Below are 22180 nucleotides of genomic sequence, written 5' to 3' on the forward strand. Positions count from 1 at the left end.
CTTCATTACACAAAGGAATAACCTCAACCGATTTCCAAGGACTGGTGACATCCAGTGGAAGCGGTAGGAACTGCAAGCAAGTCCATTAGAAATCTGGTGTCTCTAAGAAAACTCATTGAAAAGACAGTGACATCAAAAAATAACAATTCTGAATGGTTTGTCCTCAGGGTTTTGCCTGCTACATAAGTTCTGTTATTCTCACAGACATGATTCAAACAGTTATAGAAACTTCAGAGTGTTTTCTATCCAAATCAACTAATAATATGCATATCTTATATTCTGGGGATGAGTAGCAGGCAGTTGAATTTTGGCATGCTATTTATCCGAAAGTGAAAATGCTGCCTCCTGCCCTCAAGAAGTTAATTAAGGCCTACATTAGGGGCCAAATAATTTCATACACTAGTTTTGAAAGGAAAAATAGGAAAAAGAGACTGGACTGACAATGCATTTTACAGTTAGACAGTACCTACGCTACCTCACCTTCCCCAAATGTGTACAGGGATCGACTCTTTACAAGCTGAATTCAATACCTTGTCAACAGGCCAAATTGAGGAACTGCTGCTTAAGTCACGACATACTCACTATGAGTATTGTGACAAGGCAAGTAAATTGCTTTCTCATCAACTTAGCCAGTCTTCCTCTGCTCAACAAATTTGTCAAATTCAAACACCTAATAAATAACCAGTTTAACCTTTCTGGCGCAGGTGTTCCGCTAGCGACCCACCTCGACAACATCCGGTGAAATTGCAGAGCGCGAAATTCAAATTACAGAAATACAAGTGTCATACATCACAATAAAGCTTAATGTCTTGTCAATCCACCCGCTGTGTCAGATTTCAAAAAGGCTTTACGGCGAAAGCACACCATGCGATTATCTGAAGACAGCGCCCTGCATACAAAAGCATGAAAAACATTTTTCAACCAGGCAGGTGCGCCACAAAAGTCAGAAATAGCGATATAATAAAAGCCTTACCTTTGAAGATCTTCTTCTGTTGGCACTCCAAAAGGTCCCAGCTACATCAAAGTCCTTCTTTATAACCCCAAAAACTCAGTTTAGCTGGCACGCTTCATTCAATAATCCACCGGTTTCCCTCCTTCAAAATGCATACAAAATGAATCCCAAATGTCACCAATAAACTTCTCCAAACAAGTCAAACAACGTTTATAATCAAACCTCAGCTACCCTAATACGTAAATAAACAATCAAATTTAAGATGGAGAATCGTTATTGTCTTTACCGGAGATAAACAAGGAACGCGCTCTCATCGACGCGCATGAAAACACTACAGCCAAAATGGAAGCCACTTACAAAAACTACAAATTCTAGCAAATTCTTCCAAAAACAAGCCTGAAACTCTTTCTAAAGACTGTTGACATCTAGTGGAAGCCCTAGGAACTGCAATCTGGGAGGATTTCACCTCATAATAAACATGACAGCCATTGAAAACAGTGGTAGGCTGAATATCTTTTTGGGGGGGATGTTTTGTCCTCTGGGTTTTGCCTGCCATATTAGTTCTGCTATACACAGACATTATTTTAACAGTTTTAGAAACTTCAGAGTGTTTTCTATCCAAATCTACCAATTATATGCATATCCTAGCTTCTGGGCCTGAGTAAAAGGCAGTTTACTTTGGGCATGCTTTTCATCCGGACGTCAAAATAGTGCCCCCTAGCCCAAAGAGGTTTTAAGGGCTTCTATGCGTCTTTTTCCACTTCGGAAAAATCTGCTGACCCCTCTGCTCTTTACATTTTTTAATACTTTAACGGTCCCAACAATTGATTCAGTCTCCAAGCTTCAATTGGAGGAACCTATCACCATGGAATAAATTTCAGAAGCGGCACGTGCAATGCAAGGTGGTAAAAGTCCTGAACCAGATGGGTACCCAAAATAATTTTATAAGAAGTTTCTAGATAAATTAGCCCCGCTCTTGATTAATATGTTTATTGAATCCGAGTCTCTGCCTTTATCCTTAACTTCTTTGGGGTAGGGGGCAGTATTTTCACCTGTCGGAAATGGGGTCGACATCAGGATAGATCTTAAAAAGCCTGCGTTCAGTCCAGTGAGTGCGGTGTAGGATTTTGCATTGGATCAAGCCATGCTTGGCACAAATAGAAGAGTGGACACGGTACAGAATATCTTCCCATGTGTCATCAGTAAACTCATCACCTAGATCCTGTGAGAGTGAGCTCTGTTTCATCGCACTTCTGAAGACAAAGGAATTCTCCGGTTGGAACATTATTGAAGAATTATGTTAAAAACAACCTAAAGATACATATTTGGCCATTTGTCTCCTGCAGCGAAAACATCTCCTTTGCATAGAGATGATCAGGCTGTTGATTGTGGCCTGTGGAATGTTGTCCCACTCCTCTTCAATGGCTGTGCGAAGTTGCTGGATATTGGCAGGAACTGGAACACGCTGTCAAACACGTCGATCCAGAGCATCACAAACATGCTCAATGGGTGACGTCTGGTGAGTATGCAGGCCATGGAAGAACTGGGCCATTTTCAGTTTCCAGGAATTGTGTACAGATCCTGGCGACATGGGGCCATGTAACATAATGCTGAAACATGAGGTGATGGCGGGTGATGAATGACACAATGAACCTCAGGATTTTGTTTACACGGTATCTCTGTGCATTCAAATTGCCATTGATAAAACGCAATCGTGTTCGTTGTCCGTAGCTCATGCCTGTCCATAATCTCACCGCCACCATGGGGCACTCTGTTTACAACTTGGACATCAGCAAGCCGCTCGCCCACACGACACCATACACATGGTCTGCGGTTGGGAGGCCGGTTGGACATACTACCAAAATCCTCTAGAATGATGTTGAAGGCAGCTTATGGTACAGAGATGAAAATGTAATTTTATGGCAACAGCTCTGGTGGACATTCCTGCAGTCAGCATGCCAACTGCATGCTGCTTCAAAACTGTAGACATCTGTGGCATTGTTGTGTGACAAACCTGCAGATTTTAGAGTGGCCTTTTACTGTCCCCAGCACAAAATGCACCTGTGTCATGCTGTTTAATCAGCTTCTTGATATGCCACACCTGTCAGGTGGATGGATTATATTGGCAAAGGAGAAATGCTCACTAACAGGAATGTAAACAAATGTGTGCACATAATTGGAGAGAAATTAGCATTTTGTGCATATGGAACATTTCTGGGATCTTTTATTTTAGCTCATGAAACACGGGACCAACACTTTACATGTTGTGTTTATATTTTTGTTCAGTGTACAATGTTTTCATGAGTCAAGTGGTGGAATGAATCTTAAATAAAATATGTAATGTGTCCACCTGTCTACTAAAAGTAAATATATTGCATTACGTAAGTGAAGGTGTTTCTGGCAGTTAAATTGCAGAATGTTGTAGTGTACAATATCCCATACTGAACCGCTGAGAACTGGAAGCAAGGCAGGCCTTAAATAGTATCTCATGGATATCATTCCTGAATACGTGCATCACTTTGAGTGCTAAAATCCAAAATTGCATTACCAGAAGAAAGTACGTTCTCAGAAGAAAATCCTTGAGTAGTTTACACACTGCACATTTGTGGCCTGCTGGAGGTCATTTTGCAGGGCTCTGGCAGTGCACCTCCTTGCACTAAGGCGGAGGTAGCGGTCCTGCTGCTGGGTTGTTGCCCTCCTACGGCCTCCTCCACGTCTCCTGATGTACTGGCCTGTCTCCTGGTAGCGCCTGCATGCTCTGGACACTACGCTGACAGACACAGCAAACCTTTTTGCCACAGTTCGCATTGATGTGCCATCCTGGATGAACTGCACTACCTGAGCCACTTGTGTGGGTTGTAGACTCCGTCTCATGCTACCACTAGAGTGAGAGCACCGCCAGCATTCCAAAGTGACCAAAACATCAGCCAGGAAGCATAGGAACTGAGAAGTGGTCTGTGGTCACCACCTGCAGAATCACTCCTGTTTTGGGGGGTGTCTTGCTAATTGCCTATAATTTCCACCTTTTGTCTATTCCATTTGCACAACATCATGTGAAATTTATTGTCAATCAGTGTTGCTTCCTAAGTGGACAGTTTGATTTCACAGAAGTGTGATTGACTTGGAGTTACATTGTGTTTAAGTGTTCCCTTTATTTTTTTGAGCAGTGTATTTTTGCTAACTTTTACGTCAGTACATTCCTGTAGAAAATAATGTACTTTTTTACTCCATACATTTTCCCTCACACCCAAAAGTACTCGTTACATTGACAGGAAAATGGTCCAATTCACACACTTATCAAGAGAACATCCCTGCTCATCCCTACTGCCTCTGATCGGTCGGACTCAATAAACACATATGCTTTGTTTGTAAATTATGTCTTGAGTGTTGGAGTGTGACCTTGGCTAGCCGTAAATAAAATAAAAAATAAAATTGTTTGCTTAAAACATGGCTTAAAACATGGCATTTGAAATGATTAATACTTTTACTTTTGATACTTAGCTACATTTTAGCAATTCCATTTACTTTTAACACTTTAGTATATTTAAAAACAAATACTTTGACTTTAACTCAAGAGGTATTTTATTGAGTGACTTCACGACAATTGAGTACTTTTCCCACCACTGCTACTTAAGTTGTTTTTTGGGGTCTGTACTTTACTATTTATATTTGACAACTTTTACATTCCTAAAGCAAAGAATGTACTTTTTACTCCATACATTTTCCCTGGCACCCAAAAGTATTTGTTACATATTGACAGGTGTCATGACTGCCTTGTGAGGATCCAAATACGTCAGATCAGCTTTGAAATAAATAACATTAACCAGAGCCCCGCAGAGGAGGCAAGGAGGGAACTGGTGGGGGTCAACGCATCACACCCGGTTGTAAATCAAGGAGAGAACATTCAGCATCTGCCTCTCCAATGTTCACCACAGGAATGTGCCTTTGTTTTAAGAAGACTTTTCCCTCCGAAACTCAAACACAGTCTAATGCGAATACTGGAACAATATTAACTTATCTAGGGTAGGGGGCAGCAATTGGAATTTTGGATGAAACGAATGCCCAAATTAAACTGCCTGCTTCTCGGGCCCAGAAGATATGATATGCATATAACTGGTAGATTTTTAAAGAAAACTCTAAAGTTTCCAAAACTGTTAAAATAGTGTCTGTGAGTATAACAGAACTGATTTGGCAGGCAAAAACCTGAGAAAAATCCATTCAGGAAGTAGTTTCTTTTTGGTTTTGTAGTTTTCTATTCAATGCCATTACAGTATCCATTGACTTAGGACTCAAATTGCAGTTTCTATGCCTTCCACTAGATGTCAACAGTCTTTAGAATTTTTTTCAGGCTTGTATTCTGAAAAATGAAGGAGTAAGAGCAGTCTGTATGAGTGGACCCTAAAGTGTCACAGAGCTTTTTCATGCGCGAGACGGAGAGAGTGCGTTTCTTGTTTACCTTTTAAATTGACGACGTTATTGTCCGGTTGAAATATTATCGATTATTTAGGCTAAAAACAACCTGAGGATTAAATATAAACATCGTTTGACATGTTTCTATGAACTTTACGGATACAATTTGGATTTTGTCTTCCTGTTTTGAGTGCGTTTGAGCCTGTGGATTACTGAAGAAACGAGCTAACAAAACTGAGGTTTTTGGATATAAAGAGACTTTATCGAACAAAAGGAACATTTATTGAGTAAATGAATGTCTGCTGAGTGCAACCATATGAAGATCAAAGGTAAGGGATACATTTTATCTCTATTTCTGACTTGTGTAACTGTTCTACTTGGCTGGTTACTGTGTGTAATGATTTGTCTAGTGGGCTATGTTCTCAAATAATCATAAGGTATGCTTTCATCGTAAAGCATTCTTTTTTTTTTATCTGACACCGTGGTTGGATTCACAAGTAGTTAATCTTTAAACCTATGTAAAATATGTTTTGTTTTCTGAATTTTTATAAATGAGTATTTCTGTATTTGAATTTGGTGCCCAGCAGTTTCACTGGCTGTTGAAGAGGTGGAACGCTAACGTCTCACGTACCCAAGAGAGGTTAATTAATGTCGGTTTGGTTGATATTTTGTGATGTCATTAAAAATGTTAAGGAAATACTGCAACTTGGAAAGAATACATACTACATGTACGAAGTTTCCATCCTATGTGATGTGCATGCTATATGACAAATTATTAAAGTGTTAAGAGAAGGATGGGATTTTAGAAACTATGAGGAAATTGTTTCTATAACTGTGCACAGAAACTAGTCACCGCCCCCTTGAGTGAGGTCAGAGAGCGTGTCAGCCTGACAGAACCACCCATTTTAAACAAACTGTATAAAATTATGGATTAAGAATTAAAATATTAGACGAGAGAGAAAAAGTGGTTTGAACTCAATCTCAACACGAGGTAGAGACGATAGTCACCTCCCTGACAGTCACTGGTACAGCTGATTATCTGTCCTTAGTAAAGTGGGACCATTCTACTACTCTGCTCAAACCACCGTAGTACGCTACTTTCATCACCCCACTGCGAACATCGACACAGCTGGCTAGCCTATTTTCAAAGAAGCATCTTCCAGAGAGAATGGAAGGAGAATAAACTCTGTAGTTCTGTTCAGGACTACATGACAAGTCACCGGATACCGGACAACGGCAGAGGAGAACAGTAGAAGACAGGTGGGAACCCCTTTTGGACAATCAGAGCTTTACAAGCGTGCCGCGAAAAGGCCCAACCCCCTTTCCAAGGCGACCCGGTTTATTAGAGTAACACGGCAAACCAAGGCATTTTCATGTAAATACATTCATGATTTATTACTCCAAGCGGGCGGCGGTTCGTGTGAAAAGTATAAGTGAGAGTAGTTTCTAAAATGTACCAACGTTTAATGTCTCTGTCCCGCTCTCTATCCTCGCCATCTCCATGGCTTTTGTAACAAGCAGCCATATTGTTGTCAGTCCGCTAGGGACCTGTTTTTAATGTATTAAGTGTGTATGTTTATCCTGTGTTACCATTTAGTTAGCTAGTAAATAAATTAAACCAATTTGTGTAGTACTGAATCATAAGGCGCAGATGCAAGGATGTTACGACTGTTCAGAATGATGATATGATACGAGGTTATGATTAATAAGTTGACTGTTAATAGATGTGATAGGTAAAGACCTTTTAGAGTTTAATTCGGGAGATGGTAACTATTTATTTTTTTAACGCTCTCCTGGTGCCCCAGATCCTAATGAGTTCATTGTTACATGTTTAATAAATAAATGTTTTTATTTTTTATATTTATTTATTTATTATTTTTAAAATCGGTAAACATTTAAACATTGTTATTTATCTAAATCAACTAACTGTCAAATTAAATGACAGAAGTCACAACACAGGAAAATGGTCCAATTCACACACTTATCAAGAGAACATCCATGGGCATCCCTACTGCGTCTGATCTGGCGTACTCACTAAATAAACACACATGCTTTGTTTTTAAATTATGTCTGAGTGTTGGGAGGGCCCCTGGCTATCTGTCACAAAAAACAAAACAAAAAAATGTGCCGTTTGGTTTGCTTAATAAGGAATTTGAAATAGTTTGTACTTTTACTTTTGATACTTAAGTACATTTTAGCAATTCCATTTACTTTTGATACTTTAATATATTTAAAACGACTTTTATCAAGTAGTATTTTACTGGACTTGAGTCATTTTCTATTAAAAAGGGATCTTTACATTTAGTCAAGTATGACAATTGAGTACTTTTTCCACCACTGGGTAACTATAGGTTGCCCGTTCCATAGCAAGCTGCTCTATCCGCATTGATTGGTGAAGTAGTTTAATGTCAAGCTAAATATAAAAATGAGGTTAATGAAAAGGAACAATATAAATAATAACTTTTTTGGGGTTCGAACCAGATCAGAACTTTGTTTGTCAGGTCGGAACAGAATGAAACAATTGGGAAATAATTTAGGTTCCAACCCCTGGTCACAACATAGTTCCATCTCTCATGCAGTGTGCCGCCTATTCATGTTTCCAGGTCTGAAATTGTTAGCTATCAGACAAATGTTGTGCACAAATTTGTTTAAATCACTGTTAATGTAAGACAGTATTTTCTGTCTTTAAAACCCCTTCAGGATCCGCCCCTTTTTTTCCTTCAATTTTCACCTAAAAGGATATACCCAAATCTAACTGCCTGAAGCAAGGATATGCATATTCTTGGTACCATTTGAAAGGAAACACTTTGAAGTTTGTGGAAATGTTAAAGGACTGTAGGAGAACACAGTAGATCTGGTAAAAGATAATACAAAAGGGGAAAAAAACATTATTTTGTACCATTATCTTTTGTACCATTATTATCTCCTGAGGTGCTGACTTGCTGCACCCTCGACAACTACTGTGATTATTATTATTTGACCATGCTGGTCATTTATGAACATTTGAACATCTTGGCCATGTTCTGTTATAATCTCCACCCGGCACAGCCAGAAGAGGACTGGCCACCCCTCATAGCCTGGTTCCTCTCTAGGTTTCTTCCTAGGTTTTGGCCTTTCTACAGAGTTTTTCCTAGCCACCGTGCTTCTACACCTGCATTGCTTGCTGTTTGGGGTTTTAGGCTGGGTTTCTGTACAGCACTTCGAGATATCAGCTGATGTAAGAAGGACTATATAAATAAATTTGATTTGAATTAAGAGAAAGGCCATATTGTATTACTCCAGCCCAGGCGCAATTTAGATTTTGGCCACTAGATGGCAGCAGTGTATGTGGAAAGTTTTACACTGGTCCAATGAACCATTGCATTTCTGTTCAAAATGTTGTATCAAGACTGCCCAAATGTGCCTAATTGGTTTATGAATAACTATTCATGTTCAAAATTGTGCACTCTCCTCAAACAATAGCATGGTATTCTTTCACTATAATAGCTACTGTAAATTGGACAGTGCAGTTAGATTAACAAGAATTTAAGCTTTCTGCCAATATCAGATATGTCTATGTCCTGGGAAATGTTGTTACTTACAACATCATGCTAATCACATTAGCCTACGTTAACTCAACCGTCCCGTGGAAGGGACACAGATTCCTAAGAAGTTTTAATAAAGCCTATTTGTGGGGAAAAACTAATTCTGATTGGCTGGGCCTGTCTCCCCAGTGGGTGGACCTGGCTTCCTTCTATGAACTGTAACTCAGTCAAATCTTTGAAATTGTTGCGTGTTGTGTTTATAGTTTTGTTCAGTATAATATCAACACTTATATTTAGTTTGAGATATTGTTTACCTTCTGTAAGTTTAAGAAATATTGCCTTGTGCCTTTTAAGTCCATTACCAAACACCCACATAACTAAGATAATTTCACATTTCTCTCCCTCATGAGGGAGAAGTAAAAAATAAAAGTTCACCAACTAGCGATTTTACATTTGTTTATGAATGTGATTACTCATAATTTAATGATTACTACAAAAAATTAAAAATAATATTTCAAACAGAATTACTGCAACTGAATTGGCTACAACGGGAAATCATAATCGTCACAAACCACAGTCGGGTCACCTGCTCCTGTCCTCCGTTCCACTGGCATACTGTTAGGTTCAACTGTTTTCTGTCTATGTTGTCCGGTGGTCAAACCAAGAGTGTTACAACAGTTTGAACCACCACTCCCTCTATGCCTTTCACTCTCACCTCTCCCAGCTCTTAGACACCTACCCATGAGCCCCCTCTTTCCATTTACTGATACCAACATACTCACCCAATGAGTACGAACTGACACCGGATGTTGATAAGTAGTTGAAACTTGGTCAGTCCACCCTGACCTTGATGTTAACGTCCACAGACGGATCGGACAGGTTCAGATTTGGTCCAATCATGGACGTACGTATGCTTCCCAAGTTTGGATAGTACAGTGAGTAGAGCACAATACAGTACAGTACCTCACAGTAAGTACAATACAGTAAAGACAAGTAAAGTATAGTACTGTACTGAACTCTACTGTGCTCTGCTGTCCAAACTTGTGAAACATGAGAATTACATTACATGGGGCGGCAGGTAGCCTAGTGGTTAGAGCATTGGTCCAGTAACCGCAAGGTTGCTAGATCGAATCCCAAGCTGACATGGTAATAATCTGTCGTTCTGCAGTTAACCCACTGTTCCTAGGCCGTCATTGTAAATAAGAATTTGTTAACTGACTAGTTAAGTTCTAAAAAAAAAAAAAATATTAAAAACATTAATATCCATAATTATGCATTTCTGTTTAGTAACGATCAGACACTCATGACCTAATTCTGTTACCAGGTGTAAATCCACTTATATGTACTGTATGTCCTGTAGTTCAATAAAAATGTTTGTTTTTTGTAAACTCAAGGTTCAAACTCAGAAATTCTTTCATCAGACATCTTTGAATCTAAATTATGAGAAGATTTTTTTGGTAAATGTAGTTGCATAAAAACCTGACAGAGATTTGACCATAATTCCATTACCAAAGTATGCATCTGCACAGCTCCACTAAATTAGTTTTTGTACATTTTTCTGTCGAAATTGTTAAAGGTAGTCCTTGTGCATAGAGTTGTATTGTTTGTTAAAGTTTCAATACAATGTTTGTTTGGCATACATTTTAAAGTGAAAAAACTGGAATCATAAGCGGTTTCTGTGGAAATGCCCAAAACATTCACAGCAGTATCAGATTTCACTGCATGAGGGCATGGAGGCAGAACACAGTAAATCTCCCTGTGATTAATTACCAAGATTATTGACCCCATGGAGCCAGAGAGCCACATCCCTCACTATGTAGGAAGGGTGATGTGCTGGCCTCTTCCACTCTTCCCCCTTTGTCCTGGGGCACAGTAGAGCAGGAAGTTATGACCGGCTTTCAGGCATCCTGTTTTCAGCGAGAACAAAAATAAACTAATGTCTGACCCACACGCACATGAATGGAGGACAAAAAAAACTAAAAAAAGACTAAGGAAAGTGGGATGATGTGCTTGAAAACAATCGTGTCTCTGAATGTCAACACCTTTGTTCATGACTGACGTTACACATCCATATAAAAGCTGACAAATGAAGCAATACAGGCCAGTGTTGCACATGCCCCTCCCTCTATACCCAATTTCAACTAAAAACACTGATTGCTTCATACAGGGAAAGTAACTTAATTCAGTGGCACACATTTGTTGGATCTCACTAAATCCATTCAGTGAGTTGATTAAGACTAAAGGAAAAAACTCCAAATCAAATCAACTAAATGTTTTAACTTCCACAGTCCCTCACTGTAGAGAAGTGGTCACCAACCAGTTGGTCGATCTCCAAGGCATTCCTAGTCGATCACCAAACATTTCTGTAAAAAACCCAACAATATAGCCTTGCGTTCCAATTTTTTTTTTTATTAGTTTCACGCTGTTGGTTGGTAGGTGCACTTGATTCAGCAGCCATAGCAGAACGCAAAGTGTTCCCATTTTGAACCCTTTCATGTGTCTGATGGTAGAACTCCGCCCTATCCGACAGGCCCAGAGAGCAAATAAAGTGCACTTAAAAAGGCCTATCACTGGCCAATTAGATAGCTCAGATCACCGTGTCTGCACAGTTTCCTTGCGCAAACCTCTAACACAGGAAAGTTGATCATGTAAGATTTAAAAACTTTAAAAAACATTACTAGACACTCAACGAATAGAGCAGAGCTACTGTTTTTATTAGTTCATGTTTACGTTGTTATTCAGCACTGTCAACACCCTGTTCTACTTTTTTATATGCCATAACATGCACATTTTCCCCTGAATGAGTATAGAATATAAGTGTTTCAATAAGCTTGCATTGTTGCTATTATTAGCAGCTTATGTCTTTAAGAGGAATATTTCACTTTCTCTGGTCATAAAAGTAACAAATTGGTGGAGGCAAAAATTTGACCGAAAGAATGCAGTGCGACTTAAGTTTCGCCATCAGCTGGAAAACGGTGAGGCAGCCTCACCTCTGCACCCTCCCTCCCCTCAGACTGACCATCAGTCCAGTATCATAACAAATGATATTATTATGCTCACTCAGCTGTGCCTCACTAGTAATACAACAAATGATCTATCAACAGTGTGATCATATAGCTACAATTTTGAAACCATTTCAAAATGGTCTGAGAAGAACATTGGCAGGGCAATTCAATATGCAGTGATAATGTATTGGGCTTATAGCCTACTGCACAAACCTTATTGCTACAGTACTGTTTGTAATTACTTAATGTTGCATAGGCTTATGTTGAAGTCATGTTAAAAAAATATCTGAGCTGTAGATTAACCTGCATCTTGACTTAGAAATTGATCTTGACTCAGAAAAGGTTGGTGACCACTGCTGTAGAGAACCACTACAGCTTCAACGAGTTAAAGTGTGACTTTACCTGTGAGCAACAAAAGCTCACAGAACAACCTGAGTGCTGAAGCACGTAGCGTGAACAAATTATCGGTCTTCGGTTGCAACACTCCCTCCCGAGGTCCAAACTGCCTCGAAGCAACGTCAGCACAATAAATGTTCATTGGAGCGTCATGAAAAGGGTTTCCATGGCTAAGCAGCCGCACACAAGCCTAAGATCACCATGCGCAATACCAAGCGTTGGCTGGAGTGGTGTAAAGCTCACCTGGGGCTGTTTTTCATGGTTCGGCTAGGCCCCTTAGTTCCAGTGAAGGGAAATCTTAATCCTACAGCATACAATAACATTCTAGACGATTCTGTGCTTCCAACTTTGGAAAGGGGAAGGCCCTTCCAGGTTTCAGCATGACAATGCTCCCCGTGTACAAAGCGAGAGCAGGTTGAGAGCGTCAAGTTCCTTGGCGTCCACATCACCAACAAACTAACATGGTCCAAGCACACCAAGACAGTCGTGATGAGGGAACGACAAAACCTATTCCCCCTCAGGGGACTGAAAATATTTGGCATAGGTCCTCAGATCCTCAAAAGGTTTTACAGCTGCAACATCAAGAGCATCCTGACGGGTTGCATCACGGCCTGGTATGGCAACTGCTCGGCCTCCGAACGCAAGGCATTACAGAGGGTAGTACAAGTACGGCCCAGTACATCACTGGGGCCAAGCTTCCTGCCATCCAGGACCTCTATACCAGGCAGTGTCAGAGGAAGGCCCTAAAAATGGTCAAAGACTCCAGCCAGTCATAGACTGTTTTCTCTGCTACCGCACGGCAAGCGGTACCGGCGCGCCAAGTCTAGGTCCAAAAGGCTTCTAAACAGCTTCTACTCCCAAGCCATAAGACTCCTGAACAGCTAATCAAATGACTACCCAGACTACTGTTGTTATCTATGCAGTCACTTTAATAACGCTACCTACATGTGCATATTACTTGAATTACCTCGACACCGGTGCCCCCGCACATTGACTCTGTACCGGTCTTCCCTGTATATAGCCCCGCTATTGTTAATGCTGCTGTTTTTTTTTTTTAGGTGAGAGAATAACAAAGAATAATACAAGTATTTTCTTAACTACATTGTTGGTTAAGGGCTTGTAAGTAAGCATTTCACTTTAAGGTCTACACCTGTTGTATTCGGCGCATGTGACAAATAAAATTTGATTTGATTCATACATAAATGGTTTGTCGAGATCGGTGTGAAAGCACTTGACTGGCCTGCACAGAGCCCTGACCTCAACCCCATCCAACACCTTAGGGATGAATTGGAACGCCAACTGCAAGCCAGACCTACTCGCCCAACATCAGTGCCCGACCTCACTAATGCTCGTGGCTGAATGGAAGCAAGTCCCCGCAGCAATATTCCAACATCTAGTGGAAAGCCTTCCCAGAAGAGTGAAGGCTGTTAAAGCAGCAAAGGGGAACCAACTCCATATTAACGCCCATGATTTTGGAATGAGATGTTCGACGAGTAGGTGTCCACATACTTTTGGTCATGTCTCACATGAGCATTTAAGCAGAGAAGTTGCTAGCTCATGGTGAGGTGTGGTATGCTACCCCTTGACATGACTTACACAGCAACCAGGAATATTTTTTATGCTTTAATCGTCTCAATGGCCCAAGCTCTTACTTTAAATGTTTTTAATAAAAAGACTAATAAAACAAAAAAGTTAATGAAAAAAGCCCTTTTATCCATATGCCCACAGTGAACAGAGAGAGTCTCTCTGTTGCCTCAGGTTGTGGTTAAATGTATGACAGAGCTGGTTATAGTGATTCTGCTGATCACATATAGTAAGTACTGTAGTGACCAAAACAGACAGACAATCACTGCTTAATTAAGCACCTGTCGCAACAGTAACGAGCCAAAAGAGTGAAGACAACATTTTGTCTAATTGTCTATTAAAGATTGGGGAACCCTGGTCTACAGGGTTGTCCCCTACTGGTGGTTTTATTTGGCCCCCCAATATCATTGTTGTAAATAAGTCTGTATAAACATCAGTAAATCAGCTACAAGTGATTTTGATTTTGTATTCCCAAGCATAATAGAGACACGTGATTGCATAAATTTAAGCAAGGTTTATTTTGTTTTAGTAAAATATTACATAGGATTGGGATTCTGACAGTCAAATTGCAGTCTACAGATGATTTCTAATCATGTTCCAGCTCGCAAACCCTCCCCTCAAGACAAAAACCTGCCCGCGGCTGAATCTAGTTGATTAACCCTGCCGACAGACAGACAAAGGTTTCTTAATCATTTGTTATAGTGGTGACTGTCATTGAGAGGAACCAGGAATGAGTAGATCTGGAATGCTTACCCCACACCAACAAACAAACACAGATGACAAAAACATCCTCCTAATCTCCATCTAGCATTATCCTGCTCCACCATGGAAAAGAGAAGCAGCTCTGGGCTACCCAAGCAAGTCAATCTTTAGTACACTAAGCATTAAAACTTACCTCTGATTTAGCCGCCGCTCATAGTCACTCCCAAAGTCCTGCAAACCAAGAAAAGCAGAGGAAAAACAAAAATTACCAAATCTGATACTTGAAGACATTGAAGCACTACAGTGCAGCCATTAGTATCAGGTGGACATGGATCTACAGGTAACTGACAAAATAAAGGAAACACCAACATAAAGCATCTTAAAATAATTGTCCAGTGTTTCCAGATTTCTATGTTATATCACCTACACAGAGCACAAAACATTAGGAACACCTTCCTAATATTGAGTTGCACCCCCTTTCACCTACTAAACAGCCTCAATTCATCAGGGCATGGACTCTACAAAGGTGTCAAAAGCGTTCCACAGGGATGCTGGCCCATGTTGACTCCAATGCTTTCCACAGTAGTGTTGAGTTGGCTGGATGTCCTTTGGGTGGTGGACCATTCTTGATACACACGGGAAACTACTACCATACCCCGTTCAAAAGGCACTTAAACCTTTGTCTTTCCCATTCACCACTGAATGGCAAACATACACAATCCAAGTCTCAATTGTCACAAAGCTTAAAAATCATTATTTAACCTGTTTCCTCCACTACATCTACACTGAAGTGGATTTAACAATTGACATAAAAATTTAAAAAATTACCTTTATTTAACCAGGTAGGCCAGTTGAGAACAAGTTCTCATTTACAACTGTGACCTGGCCAAGAAAGCAATGCAACAAAAACAGCCTTACAAACAAACGTACAGTCAATAACACAAAAGAAAATTCGGTATACAGTGTGCGCAAATGAAGTAAGGCAATAAATTGGCCAATAGTGGTGAAGTAATTACAATTTAGCAATTAACACTGGAGTGATAGATGTGCAAGGAGAAATACTGGTGTGCAAAAGAGCAGAAAAACAAAAACAAATATGGGGAAGGGGTAGGTAGTTGGTGGATAAGCTATTTAAAGATGGGCTGTGTACAGCTGCAGCGATCGGTAAGCTGCTCTGACAGCCGATGCTTGAAAGTTAGTGAGGGAGATAGCACTGAAGTTGGAGACTTATCTGGAAGGAAAGGCGGCCAAAATAGGTGTTGGCTTTAGGGATGACCAGTGAAAAATACCTGCTGGAGCACGTGCTACGGGTGGGTGTTGCTATGGTGACCGGTGAGCTGAGATAAGGCAGGGCTTTACCTAGCAAAGAGTTATAGATGACCTGGAGCAAGTGGGTTTGGCGACGAATATGTAGCGAGGACCAGCCAATACAGGACGCAATGGTGGTTAGTATATGGGGCTTTGGTGACAAAACGGATTGCTCTGTGATAGACTGTATCCAATTTACTGAGTAGAGTGTTAGAGGCTATTTGGTAAATGATATCGCGAAGTCAAGGATCGGTAGGATGGTCAGTTTTACGAGGGGTGTTTGGCAGCATGAGTGAAGGAGGCTTTGTTGCGAAACAGGAAGCCGATTCTAGATTTAAATTTGGATTAGAGATGCTTAATGTAAGTCTGTAAGGAGAGTTTACAGTCTAGCCAGACACCTAGGTATTTGTAGTTGTCCACATATTCTAAGTCAGAACCATCCAGAGTAGTGATGCTAGTTGGGCGGGCAGCGATCGGTTGAAGAGCATGCATTTCATTTTACTAGCATTTAGGAGCAGTTGGAGGCCACGGAAGGAGTGTTGAATGGCGTTGAAGCTCGTTTGGAGGTTAGTTAACACAGTGTCCAAAGGGCCAGATGTATACAGAATGGTGTCGTCTGCGTATCGGTGGATCAAGGAATCCCCCGCAGCAAGAGCGACATCATTGATATATACAGAGAAAAGAGTCGGCCTAAGAATTGAACCCTGTGGCACCCCCATAGAGACTGCCAGAGGTCCGGACAACAGGCCCTCCGATTTGACACACTGAACTCGGTCTGAGAAGTAGGTAGTGAACCAGGCGAGGCAGTCATTAGAGAAACCAAGGCTGTTGAGTCTGCCGATATGTTATGAATTTTATGAATAATGACTAAATTATGTATACATTTAACTTAGTTATAGTTCTAACAGAATTCTACCCTGTCTCTGTATAATAAATAATGTTTGTCAATAAGAAAGAGGGACTGTCAGCAGGCAAGGAACTGTGGCAGACAACAGGGAAGGAAGTCTCCCCACCCAGGGAGGGGAGAATCCTTGGGCTTGTAGTAGATTGTATAAAAGGTGGCAGGCAATGTATGAGAAGGAGAAGACTTGTGAACTATATTGTCATTGTCTTAGAGGGACAGTTATAACGAAATGAGAGGTATATAAACCAATGTACATGTAAGGATGGGCAGAGCTCTCGCAAATAAACATTCTGACTATTGTAGACTGGCTTCTGTGTGTTTCATTTCAACAAGAACCTTACAAATTCTTGGTAACAGACCGAGTAGTTTAATTGAAGTTCAGTTTATGAACATTGAGAACATAATTCTCTTAACACGATAAGAATATGGTGATTGACAGGGTCGAAAGCCTTGGCCAGGTCGATGAAGACGGCTGCACAGTACTGTTTCCTACCGATGGTGGTTATGATATTTAGGACCTTGAGCGTGGCTGAGGTGCACCCATGACCAGCTCGGAAACCAGATTGCATAGTGGAAGGTACGGTGGGATTCGAAATGGTCGGTGATCTGTTTGTTAACTTGGCTTTCGAAGATTTTAGAAAGGCAGGGCAGGATGGATATAAGTCTGTAGCAGTTTGGGTCTAGAGTCTCCCCCTTTGAAGAGGGGGATGACCACGACCGCTTTCCAATCTTTAGGAATCTCAGACGATACAAAAGAGAGGTTTAACAGACTAGTAAATAGAGGTTGCAACAATTGTGGCGGATAATTTTAGGAAGAGAGGGTCTAGTTGCTGCAGGGGGTGCAGCGCTGTTGGCCGGGGTAGCCAGGTGGAAAGCATGGCCAGCCGTAGAGAAATGCTTATTGAAATTCTCGATTATCGTGGATTTATCAGTGGTTACAATGTTTCCTAGTCTCAGTGCAGTGGGCAGCTGGGAGGAGGTACTCTTATTCTCCATGGACTTTAGTGTCCCAAAACCTTTTGGAATTGGTGCTGCAGGACGCAAATTTCTGTTTGAAAAAGCTAGCCTTTGCTTTCCTGACTGTGTATATTGGTTCCTGACTTCCCTGAAAAGTTGCATATTGCGGAGACTATTCAATGCTAGTGCAGTACGCCTTAGGGTGTTTTTGTGCTGGTCAAGGGCAGTCAAGTCTGGAGTGAACCAAGGGCTCTATCTGTTCTTAATTTTCTGAAAGGGGTATGCTTATTTAAGATGGTGAGGAAAGCACTTTTAAAGAACAACCAGGGATCCTCCTCAAAGCTATACGGGATCATAGCTTTCACCTGGATTCAAATCAACGGTCACATGCGCCACTCAAGAATATACTAAATAAAATTATAACAAAACAACGAGGCTACAGTTGAAGTCGGAACTTTACATACACCTTAGCCAAATACATTTACACTCAGTTTTCCACAATTCCTGACACTTAATCCTACTAAAAACTCCCTGGCTTAGGTCAGTTAGGATCACCACTGTATTTTAAGAATGTAAAATGTCGGAATAATAGTAGAGAGAATTATCTATTTCAGATTTTATTTCTTTCATCACATTCCAGAAGTTTACATACACTCAATTAGTATTTGGTAGCATTGCCTTTAAATTGTTTAACTTGGGTCAAACGTTTCGGATAGCCTTCCACAAGCTTCCCACAATAATTGGGTGAACTTTGGCCCATTCCTCTTGAAAGAGCTGGTGGAACTGAGTCAGGTTTGTAGGCCTCCTTAATCACACATGCTTTTTCAGTTCTGCCCACAAATGTTCTATCGGATTGAGGTCAGGGCTTTGTGATGGCCACTCCAATACCTTGACTTTGTTGTCCTTAAGCCATTTTGCCACAACTTTGGAAGTATGCTTGGGGTCATTGTCTATCTGGAAGAACCATTTCCAACTTCCTGACTGATGTCTTGAGATGTTGCTTCAATATATCCACATAATATTCCTTTCTCCTGATGCCATCCATTTTGTGAAGTGCACCAATCCCTACTGCAGCAAAGCACCCCCACAACATGATGCTGCCACGTGCTTCACGGTTGGGATGGTGTTCTTCAGCTTGCAAGCCTCCCCCTTTTTCCTCCAAACATAACGATGGTCATTATGGCCAAACAGTTCAATTTGTTTCATTAGACCAGAGGACATTTCTCCAAAAAGTATGATCTTTGTCCCCGTGTGCAGTTGCAAACTGGAGTCTGGCTTTTTTATGGCGGTCTTCCTTGCTGAGCAGCCTTTCAGGTTATGTCAATATAGGACTTGTTTTACTGTGGATTTTGTACCCGTTTCCTCCAGCATCTTCACAAGGTCCTTTGCTGTTGTTCTGGGATTGATTTGCACTTCTCGCATCAAAGTACATTCATCTCTAGGAGAGGGAACGCATCTCCTTCCTGAGCGGTATGGCGGCTGCGTGGTCCCATGGTGTTTATACTTGTGTACTATTGTTTGTACAGATGAACGTGGTACCTTGAGGTGTTTGGAAATTGCTCCCAAGGGTGAACCAGACTTGTGGAGGTCTACAATTTTGTTTCTGGAGGTCTTGGCTGATTTCTTTTGATTTTCCCATGATGTCAAGCAAAAAGGCACTGAGTTTGAAGGTAGGCCTTGAAATACATCCACAGGTACACCTCCAATTGACTCAAATTATGTCAATTAGCCTATCAGAAGCTTCTGAAGCCATGACAATTTTCTTGCATTTTCCAAGCTTTTTAAAGGCAGTCAACTTAGTGCATGTAAACTTCTGACCCACTGGAATTGTGATACAGTGAATTATAAGTGAAATAATCTGTCTAAACAATTGTTGGAAAAATTACTTGTGTCATGCACAAAGTAGATGTCCTAAACAACTTGCCAAAACGATAGTTTGTTCACAAATTTCTTGTTGAGGGGTTGAATAACGAGTTTTAATGACTCCAACCTAAGTGTATGTAAACTTCCAACTTCAACTGTATATACAGGGGGTACCGGTACCGAGTCAGTGTGCGGGGGTACAGGTTAGAGGTAATTTGTTCATGAAGGTAGGGGTGACGTGTCTATACATAGATAATAAACAGCGAGTAGCAGCAGTGTACAAAACAATGTAAATAGTTTTTTTTGGGGGGGTGGGGGCAATGTAAATAGTCCGTTGGCCATTTGATTCATTGTTCAGTAGTCTTATGGCTTGGGGATAGAAGCTGTTAAGGAGGCTTTTAGTCCTAAACTTGGCGTTCCAGTACCGCTTGCCGTGCAGTAGAAGAGAAATCACTCTATAACTTGGGTGACAAGATTCTGACAATTTTATGGGCTTTCCTCTGACACCGCCTATTATATAGGGTCCTGGATGGAAGGAAGCTTGGGCCCAGTGATGTACTAATGTTCTTTGAGTAAATAGCAAGCATTTTTAAAACTCTGTTTGAGACAAGTTTGAGGTGAGGTTTTTGAAGTGTTTTTCTACAATTTATGCTTTGACCACAATTACGAGTATAGGACGAGTCAACATTATTTAGGTATAAGTTAACAGAAAAGGGCCTTGAGCCACCACGAGCCGCCACAACAACTTCAACGGGCCTTGGCATAGATTCTACAAGTGTCTGGATCTCTATTGGAGGGATGCCACAGCATTCTTCCACAAGAAATTCCATCATTTGGTGTTTTGTTGATGGTGGTGGAAAACACTGCCCCGGGCACCGCTCCAGAATCTCCCATAAGTGTTCAATTGGGTTGAGATCTGGTGACAGACACACAAAACAGTAGGTATCTAATAAAACATCATCATATAAGAAATATGACAACTCACAAATGTTCATTGTTAAATCGGTCGACCTCTAGTATCTAGGTTTTGATTTTTCAACGCCGATACCGATTATTGGAGGACCAAAAAAAGCCGATACCGATTAAATCGGACGATTTTTAAAATGTATTTGTAATAATGACAATTACAACAATACTGAATGAACACTTATTTTAAGAAAGTAAAAGTGCAATATGTGCCATGTAAGAAAGCTAACGTTTAAGTTCCTTGCTCAGACCATGAGAACATATGAAAGCTGGTGGTTCCTTTTAACATGAGTCTTCAATATTCCCAGGCAAGAAGTTTTAGGTTGTATTTATTATAGGAATTATAGGACTATTTCTCTCTATACGATTTGTATTTCATATACCTTTGACTATAGGATGTTCTTATAGGCACTTTAGTATTGCCAGTGTAACAGTATAGCTTCTGTCCCTCTCCTCGCTCCTACCTGGGCTCAAAACAGGAACACAACGACAACAGCCACCCTCGAAGCAGCGTTACCCATGCAGAGCAAGGGGAACAACTTCTCCAAGTCTCAGAGCGAGTGACGTTTGAAACGCTATTAGCGTGCACCCCGCTAACTAGCTAGCCATTTCACATCGGTTACACCAGCCTAATCTCAGGAGTTGGTAGGCTAGAAGCACAGCGAAGAGCTTCTGGCAAAACGCACGAAAGTGCTGTTTGAATGAATTCTTACGAGCCTGCTGCTGCCTACCACCGCTCAGTCAGACTGCTCTATCAAATCATAGACTTAGTTATAACATAAGACAGAAATACGAGCCTTAGGTCATTAATATGGTCGAATCCGGAAACTATCATCTTGAAAACGAGACGTTTATTCTTTCAGTGAAATACGGAACCGTTCTGTATTTTATCTAACGGGTGGCATCCATAAGTCTAAATATTCCTGTTACATTGCACAACCTTCAATGTTATGTCATAATTACGTAAAATTCTGGCAAATTAGGCGGCCCAAACTGTTGCATATACACTGACTCTGCATGCAATGAACGCAAGAGAAGTGACACTATTTCACCTGGTTAATATTGCCTGCTAACCTGGATTTATTTTAGCTAAATATGCAGGTTTAAAAATATATACTTCTGTGTATTGATTTTAAGAAAGGCATTGACGTTTATGGTTAGGTACACATTGAAGCAACGATACACACCGCATCGATTATATGCAACGCAGGACACGCTAGACAAACTAGTAATATCATCAACCATGTGTAGTTAACTAGTGATTATGATTGATTGTTTTTTTATAAGATAAGATTAATGCTAGCTAGCAACTTACCTTGGCTTCTACTGCATTCGCGTAACAGACAGGCTCCTCGTGGGAGTGCAATGTAATCAGGTGGTTAGAGCATTGGACTAGTTAACGGTAAGGTTGCAAGATTGGTTCCCCCGAGCTGACAAGGTTAAAAATCTGTCGTTCTGCCCCTGAACAAGGCAGTTAACCCACCGTTCCTAGGCAGTCATTGAAAATAAGAATGTGTTCTTAACTGACTTGCCTAGGTAAATAAAGATTATATAAAGGTGTTAAAAAAAAAAATAATTGTATATATTAATCATTGTCCAAAAATACAGA

The 22180-nt window shown here is 40.7% G+C and overlaps 1 protein-coding gene across 2 annotated transcripts in view; it reads right to left on the reverse strand.

The window, feature by feature from the left end:
* Positions 1 to 22180, reverse strand: part of ssh1a (slingshot protein phosphatase 1a) — a 62063-nt gene that overhangs the window by 34519 nt on the left and 5364 nt on the right. For both annotated transcript variants that reach the window (XM_055887104.1, XM_055887103.1), the window contains exon 2: positions 14767 to 14804. In XM_055887104.1, coding sequence (XP_055743079.1) covers positions 14767 to 14804 — 38 coding nt within the window. The remainder of the gene's footprint in view (positions 1 to 14766; positions 14805 to 22180) is intronic.

Source organism: Salvelinus fontinalis, chromosome 28 (genome assembly GCF_029448725.1).
Source record: "Salvelinus fontinalis isolate EN_2023a chromosome 28, ASM2944872v1, whole genome shotgun sequence".
NCBI classification, from domain to species: Eukaryota; Metazoa; Chordata; class Actinopteri; order Salmoniformes; family Salmonidae; genus Salvelinus; species Salvelinus fontinalis.